The sequence below is a fragment of the Eulemur rufifrons genome, chromosome 5 (genome assembly GCF_041146395.1).
Source record: "Eulemur rufifrons isolate Redbay chromosome 5, OSU_ERuf_1, whole genome shotgun sequence".
NCBI lineage: Eukaryota > Metazoa > Chordata > Mammalia > Primates > Lemuridae > Eulemur > Eulemur rufifrons.
Window position 1 is genome coordinate 50,217,638 of NC_090987.1, and position 14,002 is coordinate 50,231,639.

The window sequence follows — 14,002 nt, forward strand, 5'->3', positions numbered from 1 at the left end:
TTTGAATATCGTACAGTCTTTGCTGTGGGTTTATAAACAAGTTGCTGATGATGGCAGTGATCTGTCATTAGCAGAGGGAGAAGCAATTACAGAGTTCATCAATAGGATTTTAAAGATGATAGTTATTTCATCAGATAGCATTATTGCTTAATTATACAGACACACACATCAAACTCACACTAAGGGGCCTAACATTTGTTTTGTCAGGGGTTCACCCTGAGAGTTTCATTGGGATCCTGGAGAGGCTCTCTTAGCCTAAGAATGTGCTCCGGGAATTGAATAGTGTGTTAATTGGTGTCTTTTTACAACATAAGTACCTGGCTTTCCTGATTGCTGCTCAGTTGGGGCTGTCATAGAGCGCATGTTCTTCTTTAATTAGAGGTATTGATGATTTACTCAGGTCCCCCCCAAAAAGATGATTTTTTAAAAAGTTTTAAACCCTCTTTTTGGCCAATATTCTAGGCCACGATAAATCATTATCACTGTTACTGGAGCATGTTTTCATTTACCGAAGATTCTTTATCGTTCATTGATTATATTTTGGAAGCAAAATGTTTCTCAGACTTCAGTTTGATCATTCATATTAGCTGAGATTTCTGAATCTGGTAACTGTTAATTACATTGACACTTAATATTATTACAATAGGGATGATAGTATCACAGAAGATTCGAGTATGTTGTAAGAGTAAGTTTTAGGTAGGAAATAACTTCTTTTATTGCAGCCAACCTCATGTCCGGGTCTTTTAGCACCTGAACACTCGTAACCTGGGCTGCCTGAGGGCCCAGGAGGCAGGCGTTTCTGCAGCGAGGGCCTCAGCCCAGCCCAGCCCAGCTTTGCCAATTGCATGCTCTCCCTTCCCTCATGTTCCTGTTAAAAGGTGTCAAAATAAGTTGGAAATAAAGAATATAAGATGTTTTAATCAGTTAATATTATAGTGATAGAAAAGAACAAATTGATGGTCATCAGCATCTGTATCCTTTTCCTGGCTTTTTTCCCTTTTGATTCCTTATGGTGCTTGAGTACATGATTTAACTCACATTTTTGCCATATTCTTCTTAAATTAGCCATTAATTAGCAAAGCCTGTATTGTCACTACGGGGTAGAATTTTCATTCATGTGTCCAGAATTAAAGGGTGCACTATGTGATAGACACAAATAAGTGAAATAAAATAACTTTAATAGTTTTCTTATAAATCTTTTAATTTTTTTCTTAGATCAGCAATCGAGTCCTGTATGTGTTCTTCACACATGTGCAAGAACTCTTTGGAAATGTGGTTCTAAAGCAAGTGACAAAACCTCTGCGATGGTCTAACATGGCCACGATGCCCACACTGCCCGAGACCCAGGCCGGCATCAAGGAGGAGATCCGGAGACAGGTGTGTGCCCTCAGCCCCACACCCAGGCCCACTGCCTGCCCCTGCGTGGCCATCCTGGAGACAGACGATGGTCAGTGTTGATTACTGAGCACTCTGTGTGGCTGCAGCTACGTTAGGCACGTTCCTCATGGCACACTGAAGTCGGAAATTGCCATTTGGTACAATTTCATGCCAAAGAAGACAGAATATCATGGTGGAAAGAGCATAGTTTTTAAATCAAAAGACCTGGCTTTAAATTCTTGCTTTCCTCTTAATTTATAACTAGTTTTAGGCAAGTGCTTAACCTCCTTAAGCCTTGGTGTTCTCATTTTAAAATGGACCCTCCCATAGAGTTGATGTGACGACTACCACAAGTGGGATAAGGCATGAGACGCGCCCAGGCACATTGTAGACCATCCAAAAATGTTTGCTTATCTGGACAAGGTTGCTGTCATCGGCCATAGTTTACAGATAAAAATATTGAAATCTAGAGAAGTTAAATAATAGGACCAAGTTTTGAGCCCAAATCCTGGGCTTTTTCACCATGCTACTTAGATGTAAGAAACAGTGCCGTGTGTTGGGGGAAGGGTAAAACTGAATAAAAATTCAAGACTAAATAAGGAGTTTAATTATGTTAGATTGTTTATTTGCAGGCACATTATCAAATCCATGCTTGCCTTCCTTCCCTTTCATCTGCTCTGAGCTCCCATTTCTTATTAGTTGATGATGGGTGGGGATTGAATTAACTACCAGTGAACCAGTATAAATTACTGAATGATCACCTAATTCCCAGATGAAACAAATAATAAGGGTGCTTTTTCAATCATGTCCTTGAAAAAATAATTAGTGCCATTATTTCACTCCTTTAATGAAATAAAGGATAATTGAAAAGTAGTTGATTATATATCTTTAGAAATCACACATGTTGTTAGTTTAAGATAGGAAGACATAGAATACTACTTAGTACTGGCATTGCTTTCTAGGAGTTTCTTTTGAATTGTTTACATCGAGATCTGCAGGGTGGGATAAAGGATTTATCTAAAGAAGAAAGATTATGGGAAGTACAAAGAATTTTGACAGCCCTCAAAAGAAAACTAAGAGAAGCAAAAAGACAGGTGAGTTAAATTTGTTATTTTTGGTACACTATGTTTATAATAAAATATAAAAATACAAAAGAATGTGCTGGAGTTTTTCATATGCCATTTTAAGTTATTACTTTTTAAAATATCATGTAAACTTGTCACTTGAAGTGAAATTCCCTTATGGGAAATTTATTCACTCAGATGTTTCTAGTTCTGGATTATTGATACTTCAGCCGGGTATCCAGCTGAATGTTTCATTTAATTTAGAAACTTTTTTTTTAATTTAAAAAATGATTTTACTGAAAGATGTTTTGTCATTTTCTGCTTGATTATACCTGTAAACAGATTTCTAAGGATGAGAAGCAGGCTGGATGGGGAGATATCTTGGGGGACTGCTGGGGAGTTTGAGGCGTTTAGAGTTAGCCAGCTCTTCAGCAGTGTAGCAGCGTAGGGAAGAAGGCGGTTGGGAAGGCCCTGGAGATCAGGAGAGACTCTGTTAACTTAAGAATAAGAAGAGTCATATGCAACACCTGATGAGTTTGGGGCACACGAGTCAGACTTTTGATTTCCCTCTAGTTTACTGTGTATTGCTTTGTTCTGGGACTTAGTTTGCCAGCCCCACCAAGACTAAATCCCCAGTCTCTGGACCAGTCCACGTGTAGCTTCAGCTGCAGGATCCAAACAGCACACGCAGGGAACATTAGTTAGCCCTTACCAGAATTGCAGAGGATGACGGTGGGTTGCTGTTGTGGTTGTGTTAAAAGACAGCCTGAGTACTTCTGTTTCTTTGAGGTTAGAGATCTGTGTGCGTGCGGAGCGGAGCTTTGTCAGAAGGGGCACGCTCGGGATTTAAGCACACGCACTCCGGGATAAGCAGTCTAGCAGAAGCTCTCTGTGATTTTTCTTCCTTCTTTTCTCCTGCTTGCTAGATTATCCATCTCTTGCTTCCTGTGCCTGTTTTGTTGTTGTTGTTGTTTTTAAATTTTTCCTTCATGTGTCAGCCTGGCGGTCAGGCTTTAGTGACTGACCGCCCACGCTCATGGGCGGGTTGTAATTGCTGATCATGTTGCCGATCAGCCATTAGATGAAGAGTCCCTGACCTGGGGCAGGGCTGGTGGAGATTTGGCTGTCATTTCTCTTGCTTCTACATCTTTCTTGGAGAAAGGAATCCTGATACAGCAACCAGAGCCAATATTGGAAGGGATGGGTTTACCTTCACTGGAACAGTTTTCTTGATGCTATGTTTTCGTGCCTGCTTATTGAGTCACAAAATGCTCAAAAGATTCTACAAAGTTGATTTCAAGTTTGAGGAATAAATGACTTTTAAAGACAGAAGTATTAAAATTTATCATATTAACAACAGACTAAAAATAAGAGAACCACATTATATCAGTAGATGCAGAAAAAGCATTTGGCAGAATTTAATACTTATTTATGATTTTAAAAAGTCTCAGCAAACAACTTTTTCAGCCTAATAAAGGGCATCTACAAAAAAATCTTCAATTAGCATCATATTTAATGGTGAAAGACTGAATGCTTTACCCTAAGATTGGCGTATAAAGCAAGGATTTCTGCTGGTACCACTTGTCTTCAGCATTGTACTGGAGGTGCTAGCCAGTGCGTTAAAGCAAGGAAAAAAGGCATAAAAATTGGAGAGGAATAAGTCTTTATTCTTGGATAACATGATTATCTATCTATAAAATCCTAAGGAATCTACAAAAAAAAGAACTAATCAGTGAGTTTAGCAAAGCTGTAGGATACAAGATCAGATACACAAAAGTCTATTGTGTTTCTAGGTATTAGCAATTGCTAGTATATATAGAAATACAGTGGACTAAAAAGAGAGAGACGTAGATAAATGGAGAGATGTATCATGCATGTGGAGCAGAAGACTCAGTATTGTTAAGTAAGATGTTAGATTTTCCTAAATCTATAGACCCAGTCAAAATCCAAACAGGTGATTTTTTAAATTAATAAGCTCTTCTAAAATTTATGTGGAAATACAAATGACTTAGAATAGCCTAAATAATTTTGAAAAAGAACATAGTTGGAGGACTCATACTCTCTGATTCTGAGACTTATTATAAAGCTATAGTAATCAAGACAATAGGTATTAGACAAGGATAGACAGACAGAATAGAAAGTTCAGACTAGACCTATGCATATATGGGTAATTGGTTTTCAACAGAGACGCTAAGATAAATCAAGTGGGGAAGGGATATTCTTTTCAACAAATAGTGCTGGACAATTGCATGTCTATGTGCAAAAAAATAAAATAAAAAAAGAACCGTGATTCTTTCCTTACAACATATATAAAAATTAACTTGAATCATAAACTAAAAAAGCTTCCAGAAGAAAACACAGGAGAATCTCTTATTGACTTTGGCTTAGGCAGTGATTTCCTAAATATGATACTAAACCTACAAACCATACAAGAAAAACTTAATAAATTGAATTTCATCAAAATTTTAAAACATGGTCTTCAAAAGACATTGTTAAGGAAATAAATGTTCTAGCCAGAGGCTGTGAAAAAAATATTTGCAAAAACCATGTATCTATTAAAGGACTTGAAGTTGAGTATTTATAAAACTCTTACAACTTAAGAAAACAATTCAATTTTTAAAAGACAACAACGTGAACACACACTTTACAGTAATGATAGACCGATGGCAAATAAGCACATGTTCAACATTATGAAGTCATTAAGGAAATGCAAATTAAAAGCACAATGAGTACTCTACATACCAACTAGAATGGCTACAATTGAAAATCCCAAGTGTGGATAACAATATGGAGTTACTAGAGTTCTCACCTTGTTCTTGGTAACGCTAAATGGTGCCAGCCATTTTGGAAACCAGTTTGACAATTTCTTATAAAGTTAAACATACGGTTAGTTACCATATGACCCGGCACTCTAACTCCTAGGAATTTATCTAAGACACGAAAGCACATGCCCTCACAGAGCATGTGCAGAATGTTTGTAACAGCTCTAGTTGTGATAGCTAAAAACTAGACAGAACCCCGAGTGTCTGTCAGCTGGTGAACGGATAAACACGTTGGGCACATCCATACGATGACATGTTACTCAGCAGCTGCTGATGCACACAATCAAATAGGTGAATCTCAAAAGCATTGTGCTAAGCGAAAGAAGCCAGTAATCAGACTACTTACAATTGACTCAGTTTATATGAAACTCAAGAAAAGGAAAAAAGTACAGTGATGGAAGGCAAGTCAGTGGCTGCTAGAAGCCAGCAAATGGTGGAGGAGCCCAGGGGACTGTGTGTGGGGATGGAAATGTTCCGTAGCATGATGGTGGTGGTGGTTGCTTGACTGTGTACATGTGTTAAAACTAAATTATATGCTTAAAATTGACACCCCCAACACCCCCCCCGAAAAAAGTATCACAGGAGGTAATTTATGTGGAAGGCTTCCAAAAATGGTGAGCACGTTACCAGAATTGAACAGTTTCCACAGTGGAGCTACAGACTAAGATGCCGTGTTATGTGCCAAGCCCACTTACCAAATGCCCATCCACTGAGGTGGTTCATCTGACTGTTACTGTCATTTTTCCAATTTCAGGAAGTGAGAAAGAAACTTCTAGATTGGTGATGGTGTGAATTTGTTGAACATATGTTACATATAGGCTGACCAGTTCTTTTTCTTTTGTCTTACTTGACAGGAGTGTGAAACCAAGTTTGCACAAGAGATAGCCAGTCTTTCAAAAGAGGATGTTTCCAAAGAAGAAATGAATGAAAATGAAGAAGTTATAAATATTCTCCTTGCCCAAGTGAGCTAAAACTCTTTTTTCTGTTTTGTAAGACTCTTAATGGTCATTTAAAAATTATAATTTGAGCAGCTCAACTACAGAAGTGTGAATCTTTTAACCAAAATTGTAAAATGGTTACAGGTACTGTGGCTCACATCTATAATCCCAGCACTTTGGGAGGCTGAGGCAGGAGGATTGCTTTAGCCTGGAAGTTCGAGGTTACAGCGAGCTGTGGTCACAGCACTGCCCTCCAGCCCGGGCAGCAGACCTGTCTCTTAAAAAAAACTGTGAAAGGATTGCGAGAGACTGTGCTTGTTACATTTGGCCCTACCTTTATGTTGTGTTGGCTAAATGTTTGGCTGGAGAGAAAGACACTCCCTTCTACTGAGCAGTTACTGCTTATTGGGCATGTTCTAGGGGCTTTACTCAATCTTGTTTAGTCCACACCCAAGTCTGAGCTATAGGTCTTGTCCCTAATTTAAAGATTAATGGTATTTGTTCCATATTAATGAGTTCAGACTTTAATGAATATTTTAAAACCTGTTGTTCCTGACATTGCAAAGTCTGAGATCCTTGAGATCTAATGATACAGCTTTTAACTGGTAGTTGTAACTAACTAGTAACACCTTTTAGGTATTTTGATTTTATTCTTTGCAGGTAAAAGTCAATTGTTGGAGGCAACTTAACTTCTTAATCCTTCATTGTCCCTTGAGTTACCCACTGTATTCCAGGTGTAGAGCTGAATGTGAAGTCATCTTTCTTTTTGAATTTCTCAAGTCAACCTCACTGTGTTCTGGAACTTCTCAGAGTTTAACCAGAAAGGAATGAAGTTCTAGGCTCTGACAGTATTATGTCTAGACCTCCAGAGACTCATGTATGTGGTTTACCTAAAACCCTACATGTTTCAGGCCTTTTCTGTCACTTCTAAAAAAACGCGTTGTTTTGCCTAGCGGGGACACAACACTGTTTAGCCTGGGAGGAGAGAATGAAGGCCCAGGTTGTGTGTTTATTTCAGAGTTGAAAAATGATGATATTTCTCGGAATGTTAGCTTTAATAGGTATCTGAAGTAAAGGAAAAACATCTGTGTGTTCAAAAACATTTGGGAGGAGTCCACTTGCTCAAGGCCTCTTGGGCATGGCTCTGGGTCATGGTCCTCAAATTTGACTAAGAATAAATCTCTTTAAAATTAAAAAAAAAAATTGGGGGGAAATACTGTGTATTGTGTGCCTAAGAGAGGTTCTTAGTGTTTGTAAGTGAGCAGTTTATTTTGGAAGGTGACCGTGGCATCTTTCAAGTTTAAGCGTAAGTGCTTGTCCTCTGAGAACCTATTCGTTTGGAAAGAAACGTCTGCATCTGGCTCCGCATGTGCACAACCACGTTTCACGCCCTAAGTTCGTCTGTCGGTTCTTTTCCCCAGGTGGGCGGGCTTCTCTGGATCTTGGGCAGATAGGGATTTTTTCCGGTCTTTGCCTAAGACGGGCGACCTAATCAGTTTTAGCAGAGGCTGTTCTGTTCGGGCGGAATACTTACTGTTTAAACATCATCTCTGGGGACCTGGGCTGGGAGCACGGTGGCTCGTGGTGAGGAAAGACGGTCCCTGTGATGCTTTCTCCCTCACGCTGATCTGCCTTGAAGGTGACGCTGACACGGCCACACGTCTCCTGGTTGTGGCACTATCGAAGGCCACCGTGGCCCTAAATGTGCTCACTTTCCTGAGAGGCGGGATGGCACTGAGGACAGACGGGGAGGCTGAAGCAGATGTCTCTTGGGCCCCGGTGCCCCCGTGCCTGCAGGCTCGTGGGGTTCCCGCTAGCACTTTGTTGTTATGAAAACCTGGTCATTCCTTCAAAGTAACTTTGCCTCTTTTCAAAGAAGCCTTTTCTTGACCCTGAGGAAACAGGACGCTTTTCGGTTGTGCAGGGCGTAGCTCGCGTGTTCGGCACTGTGTGGGGTGGGAGAATTCAGGGCAACATATGCGACTCCAGGAAGGTGACATTTCCTAGCCTCAGACTCTCAGCGGTGCTCACAGTGATCATTATTTTAGGAGAATGAGATCCTGACTGAGCAGGAGGAGCTCCTGGCCATGGAGCAGTTCCTGCGCCGGCAGATTGCCTCAGAGAAGGAAGAGATCGAGCGGCTCAGGGCCGAGATCGCGGAAATCCAGAGGTAAAGGAAAGCCGGGGGTCTTGAGGGTTCACAGAATGTTTATTTACCTCCAGACATCATTCTTTCAGCCCTTAGACTTTCCTATAGAGTAATTGGGCACCTGAAATTAATGCCCCTCAAGTGTCTCGTTTCCCAGCGGGCGCCACCCCCGCCGCATGCGCACGGGCTGAGCGTCCCTCCTCTGTCACACCCGCAGCCGCCAGCAGCACGGCCGGAGCGAGACCGAGGAGTACTCCTCCGAGAGCGAGAGCGAGAGCGAGGATGAGGAGGAGCTGCAGATCATTCTGGAAGATCTACAGAGACAGAATGAGGAGCTGGAAGTGAGTTTTGAGGGGAAGTGGCCAAGAGCTTACTAACTTACAGAAAGGTGTAGAGACCGCAGCTCCCCTAAGGATTGTCCTTTTCCTTGGTTACCGCAGGGAGGCTGGGGGGGTTTCGGGAGACGTCTCACCCGGCGTGTGTGGGCCCAGCTGTCGTGGCTCTCGTGCCTTTAGTGACCACGCCGACCTTTCTCCTTCTAGCAGAAAGGTGAGCGTCGCCTGATGGCGCCAGCGTGAGCAGCTCTGAATGGTCTGGTCTCTGTTCCCAGAGAGGAGGGACAGAAAAAGAAATGCGAGTGGAAGGAGAGAGTCCCCGCTCTCCCTGTGGGCAGAGTGAGGGGCGAGCCGCGGTGGCGTGGGAGGGGGGCTGGGAGGCTGGGGACGCTGCCCAGCGAGGGGAAGGCAGCAGGGCGAAGGGCTGGGTCAGAGTTTTCCTCCTCACCCCAAATCAGACGTTGCCTCTGCATGTTTCGCCTAAGCTTGAGAGAGAGAGGACGCCCTCTTTATAGAAAGGGATCTGAGGACAGAGAGCTGGCTGCTCCCCGCTCTCAGTGTGTTCAGGGGCTGGGGCAAACCTGAGCGACACCCTGCATGGAAAGCCGGAATTCCACACACAGCCACCGCCCACAGACGGGCGCCCCAGCGAGGATAAAGGCCGAGACGCTCCCGCGACAGGAATGCGCCGTGGGAGAGGCCAGCCGGTGTTGAGGCCCGAGTCGCTGGCGCCTCTGTTCTGTAGAAAGCCCTCGCATTGGCACCTTACTTGCTTTCTTAGGATTCCAGTATGCTCTGTAAAATGTTAGCAGGAAACCAGAATCCAGTCACCGTACTTGGGGTACGGACTGAACCGCCGTAACAAAGAGAATAACCTGGTGGTCTACACAAGACGGTGGTGTTTCTTGAGTGCGGGCTGTCCGGGCCAGTCACTCTCCACACAGGCTTTTCCCACTTGGGGTCCAAAGGGGCTGCTCTACGTCTTGCCCCCTCTGAGTCAGCAGGGAGGGGAAGGAATCAAAGCACGCCCTCGTGCAAGTGGAACTCAGCGCCTGCACTCGCCTGCATTCGCAAAGGCTTAGTGTCGCGGCCAGACCTGGCGGCAGGGGGGCTGGGCGGTGCCATGGACGGAGGGGAGCGCGGGCGCTGACGGCTGCCGCAGAAGCGGGGGTCAGCGGAGGTCAGCAGGAGGTGGGGCCTAGCTCCTGTTTTGCATTACCTAAACTTCGCTGAGCAAGTGCAGATAATTTAGAATTGATAGTATCTTTCTTTTTTTTGACTAGGTAGCACATTTCAGATTTAAAGTAATGTCATTCACAAAAGACAAAGGATATTCACTTTTCAGACAAATCTAGGTTTTCATCCTATCTCTAACTCCCCTCTCTAATTGCTACTAAAATTACTTTTATTTTTCTCCCTGTTTAAGGGCTGCTCTGAAGCCAGTACAAAATTCTGAGTTAAGTGTATTTGAAACACTAGAATACTTAATTATTAAACTAATTGCTTTCTATGGCTACACTGATGTTTTCCACGTGTTTGCTGTTCAGTACTAGGAGGGCTGTTTACATTCCGCCCGCCCTGAGCACGGTGTCCGCGTGCTCACTCGCAGACCCTTCTCTGCTCCTGCCCTCCTCCTCGAGTGGTAACCGCCCTCTCTGTCATTCCTCCAGATAAAGAACAATGACTTGAACCAAGCGATTCACGAGGAGCGCGAGGCCATCATCGAGCTGCGCGTGCAGCTCCGCCTGCTGCAGATGCAGCGGGCCAAGTCCGAGCAGCCGGCGCCGGAGGACAAGGAGCCCGAGCGGCGTGGCGGCGCGGCCCAGCCGCCCAGGGACGGCGTCCTCGAGGCCAAAGCAGCTAAAGAGCAGCCAAAGGCAGGCAAGGAGCAAGCGAAGCCGTCGCCAAGCAAGGACAGGAAGGAGACGCCCATCTGAGCAGCCTGGCGTGGTCGCCGTGGAATCCTCTAGACTTAGAGGGACCTGTGCATCTTACTGTAACCCCGGGAGCCGAGGGCGCGGCTCTCCTGCTGTACATTCTGTAAAGACGTCTTCTCTTCCCAGAGACCCTTCCTCACGCATCTGCCCCCTCCATCAGGCTCAGGTCCCACGGGAGGTCAGGGGGCGCGCTGCGGGCTGGTAGGGGACAGATGAGTTTTCCAGATAGTGTCAGCTTATTTGAAGATTAATTTTCTTTGTTAAAATAACTGTTTTAACCCTTGAGTGGCTTCTTTTTAAACCAAAAATCATCTTTCTTTGCTTTTTTAATCACAGCAGAATCAGGATCTCTTTCTCATTCAAGGGGGAACCCAGCCAGGTCAGTGCTGCGCCTGCCTGTGGCCCGCCCGTGTCCTGCCCCCAGGACCTCTGCGGACCTGTCACTCTTGCTTGTGCCTTTCACACCTTTTCGGTGCAGATCACACAATGGGGGAGCTGCCTCATGTTTCCTGACTGGCCAGAACGGCTCCTCCTGGAGTTCCCGTCCCCCACCCACAACTCTCTTTTGACAGTTCCAAACCACAGTCCCGGAGCCCGAGTCACCAGGATGGCCTCGTTTGGTCGCACACAGAGGCTGCCTGTGGAGCCTGCCCCCCTGCCCGGGCAGGCGGGCCCGGCGAGCAGGAGGCCCTGCTCCTGCCGGCGACTCACTGCCGCGGCCAGCAGAGGCTCGCACTGGGTGGGCGGGGAGGTGGCCGCCCTGATCTGGGGCACCCACACACAGGGTGTGTCCCAACCAGACATCTGTCACACGACTGACCTTCCATTAGAGACAGAATGACTCCGGTTGCTTGCTTGGGCTAGAATGTACACGTCTCCTTGCCTGAATAAGCCATATATATGCTTTTAAACGAAAGTTCAGAATTACCCATATTGTCTCAGTGAACCTACTGGTGGACTCCGATTGACAAGACTGAGCAATAGAAACAGATTCCTTTCCTTTAATGATCGCTGTGACTCACCGCCCCGCTCCCCTGCTTCTAGTCCAGAGATCAGGGGGTGCTCGGAGGCTCTGGGAGGCCGGGCTCCGGCGGCGACGCGGTCGAGGTCGGCTCTGTCAGGGTGGGTGTTGCCGTGAGACCGGCCAGGTCTCGTGGCTCGGGAGAAACCCCCACACACTCACGGGGACGGAAACGACCCCACACGAGGGCTCTCTCCTCCTCCTAGTTAGTATTTATTTTCAGCACCTGTTCGATGCGGTTTTTTATCCTCTACCTATTGCACTGTTGTGACTTGTTGGCCATTATTTGATTTTTGTACGAAGAAAAGCTTTGTTATAGAAATCAGCATACTATTTTTTTAAATCTGGAGAGAAGATATTCTGGTGACTGAAAGTACGGTCAGGTGTCAAACGTGTAACCGCCGCCTCGCTGTCCTGTCGGTCCTAGTGCGCTCACCTTACAGCTGCTGGCAATATCGAAGGTTCCTTTTTTGTTTGTGTAAACTCTAATTTCTATCAAGGTGTCATGGATTTTTAAAATTAGTATTTCATTACAAATGTCTCATCGATGGTTAATTAATTTTTGCCAGGACCATTATTGATCAAGCAAATAAATTCAGCCATTTGGGAAAAAGAAAAGCTTCTAGTTTTTTGTGCACATTCTTTGAAATTGTTGAGCACCCTTTGGCTGGTAAGGAGTTGGGCTGGGTTCTTCTTCAAGGCCAAGAGTGAACACATGTTTTTGGCATCCCTCCCATTGGGGACTTGAACACTCTGGGGTCCCGGTGTCTGTGCTGAGCCACTGAAGCCATCTCCCGCCCTCAGCCCTGCCGCTGCCACCGGGGCCTGGGATTGGGTCTCCACGTTCCCCGTGAGCAGCTCCTAGGCCCCCTGGGAACCAGCCCAAGGCACCTGGCCGCACTTGGCCCCAGGTGTCGTGCTTTACAGATATTTGCATTTCAAACATTAAATTGGGACTCAGCACAAGCCAACCATTATGAATATGTCTGGGATAGACTGGTCTAGAATAAAAATGAAGTTTCCATTTGCTTTTTTTACTTTAAAAATTCTACAATTAAAGTATCTGTCATTTAAAGCTTAAACAGACATCTGGCTTCTCTTGTATACAGGGTGTGTCCCTGTAGTTAAATCCTGTAAGGTCAAGCTTATGTAGTGGAGTTCTCCTTTAAGGGAGGTCTCGCACAACCCGGTGTGACGACACGTAGCTCTGGGGAGCAGCTGCCATGGTAGGATCCCCTGCTTGCCTGATGGTTTTCTTCTTGCCGCGGCTAATTATAACACGATTCCGCACTTGCAGGCAAGGCGGGCGTCGTCCCCGGGGTGTTCGAGACTAGAGCGCAGGAGACCTGGAAGCCCAACAGGGAGCCTGGGCGGGGGAGACCGAGAGACCCGTACGTGACACACGGCTCTCTCGGGGCTGCTGTTGCGTTCCTGGCCCCCAGGCCTGCAAAATGATGGATACTAACTGCAGTCTGGTGACTCTGTTGTCGCTAGACTAGCATGACGGGTATTCTATTCATAGGTAAAAATGGGAAGAGAACTAACTTTATTTGTAGTGCGCTCTCATTTGTTTTCTGAGCTAACCCTTCTCTTCTGCACAGACTGTCAGCCCCTGGCCAATGTCACCTGTGATGTCTCCCAACTCCCTGCCCCAGCAGATGTCAGGCACCCGACCTCGGCTCCCACAGCACTTAGTTCAGGCACCTGGCACTGCTGCGACTTAGCGCCGGGCCAGGCTTTAGGGAAATGCATTGTACTGGAAGGAATGTGGGCTTCAGGTGGGAAAGTCCTCCGTGTGTCCCACGTCTTCATGGCCTGCCATAAGCCATCTTGTTGAACTTAGTTTCCTCTTTGGCAAAATTGTGAAAATAATCCTGCCTTCAAAAGGCTGTTGGATTAAATAATGGAGGATGAAGTGCCTGGCGTGGGGGTTTTAGCTTCATACTCGGATTCATTTTCCCCGCAGGACGTGATCCGCGTCTTAGTCATCATTGCGTTAAACTTCATGGTGCAGAGCTCTGAGTCAGAGGGATGACTCAGGTTCAGCCACAAAGTGAGCTGTGACCCAGACTGCCTGCCTGCCGGTGTCCAAGCGGGAGACGGGCCCTGAGCAGGGCTGGGGCCGGCAGCCTGTTGCAGCCTGCGCTGCCACCGCTGGCCCTGGGACCCAGAGGGGGACACAGCCGAGCAGCAGCCATAGGTACGGGAGGGAGGCGGGCGGGGTTCTCATCTGAACCCGCACCAGCTCCTTGCCTTTGGGGCCAGAGCTCGGGGGCGAGGCAGGAGACTGCCGAGCACTCAGCTGCAGCTGGAGAGAGCAAGGATTTCCCTTTGAGAGGGTGTCTCTAGCCCTCTGAAG

At 45.9% G+C, this 14,002-nt stretch overlaps 1 protein-coding gene across 2 annotated transcripts in view; it reads left to right on the top strand.

Moving 5' to 3' along the window:
- RALBP1 (ralA binding protein 1) overlaps nucleotides 1-12,727 on the top strand; it is a 43,127-nt gene extending 30,400 nt beyond the window's left edge. The window contains exons 5-10 of one of the 2 annotated variants that reach the window (XM_069468266.1): nucleotides 1,216-1,377; nucleotides 2,340-2,471; nucleotides 6,118-6,225; nucleotides 8,250-8,371; nucleotides 8,568-8,691; nucleotides 10,356-12,727. In XM_069468266.1, coding sequence (XP_069324367.1) covers nucleotides 1,216-1,377; nucleotides 2,340-2,471; nucleotides 6,118-6,225; nucleotides 8,250-8,371; nucleotides 8,568-8,691; nucleotides 10,356-10,622 — 915 coding nt within the window. In that variant the 3' untranslated portion in view covers nucleotides 10,623-12,727. The remainder of the gene's footprint in view (nucleotides 1-1,215; nucleotides 1,378-2,339; nucleotides 2,472-6,117; nucleotides 6,226-8,249; nucleotides 8,372-8,567; nucleotides 8,692-10,355) is intronic. The other variant, XM_069468268.1, reaches the window with a different exon arrangement.
- Nucleotides 12,728-14,002: the final 1,275 nt, after the last annotated feature.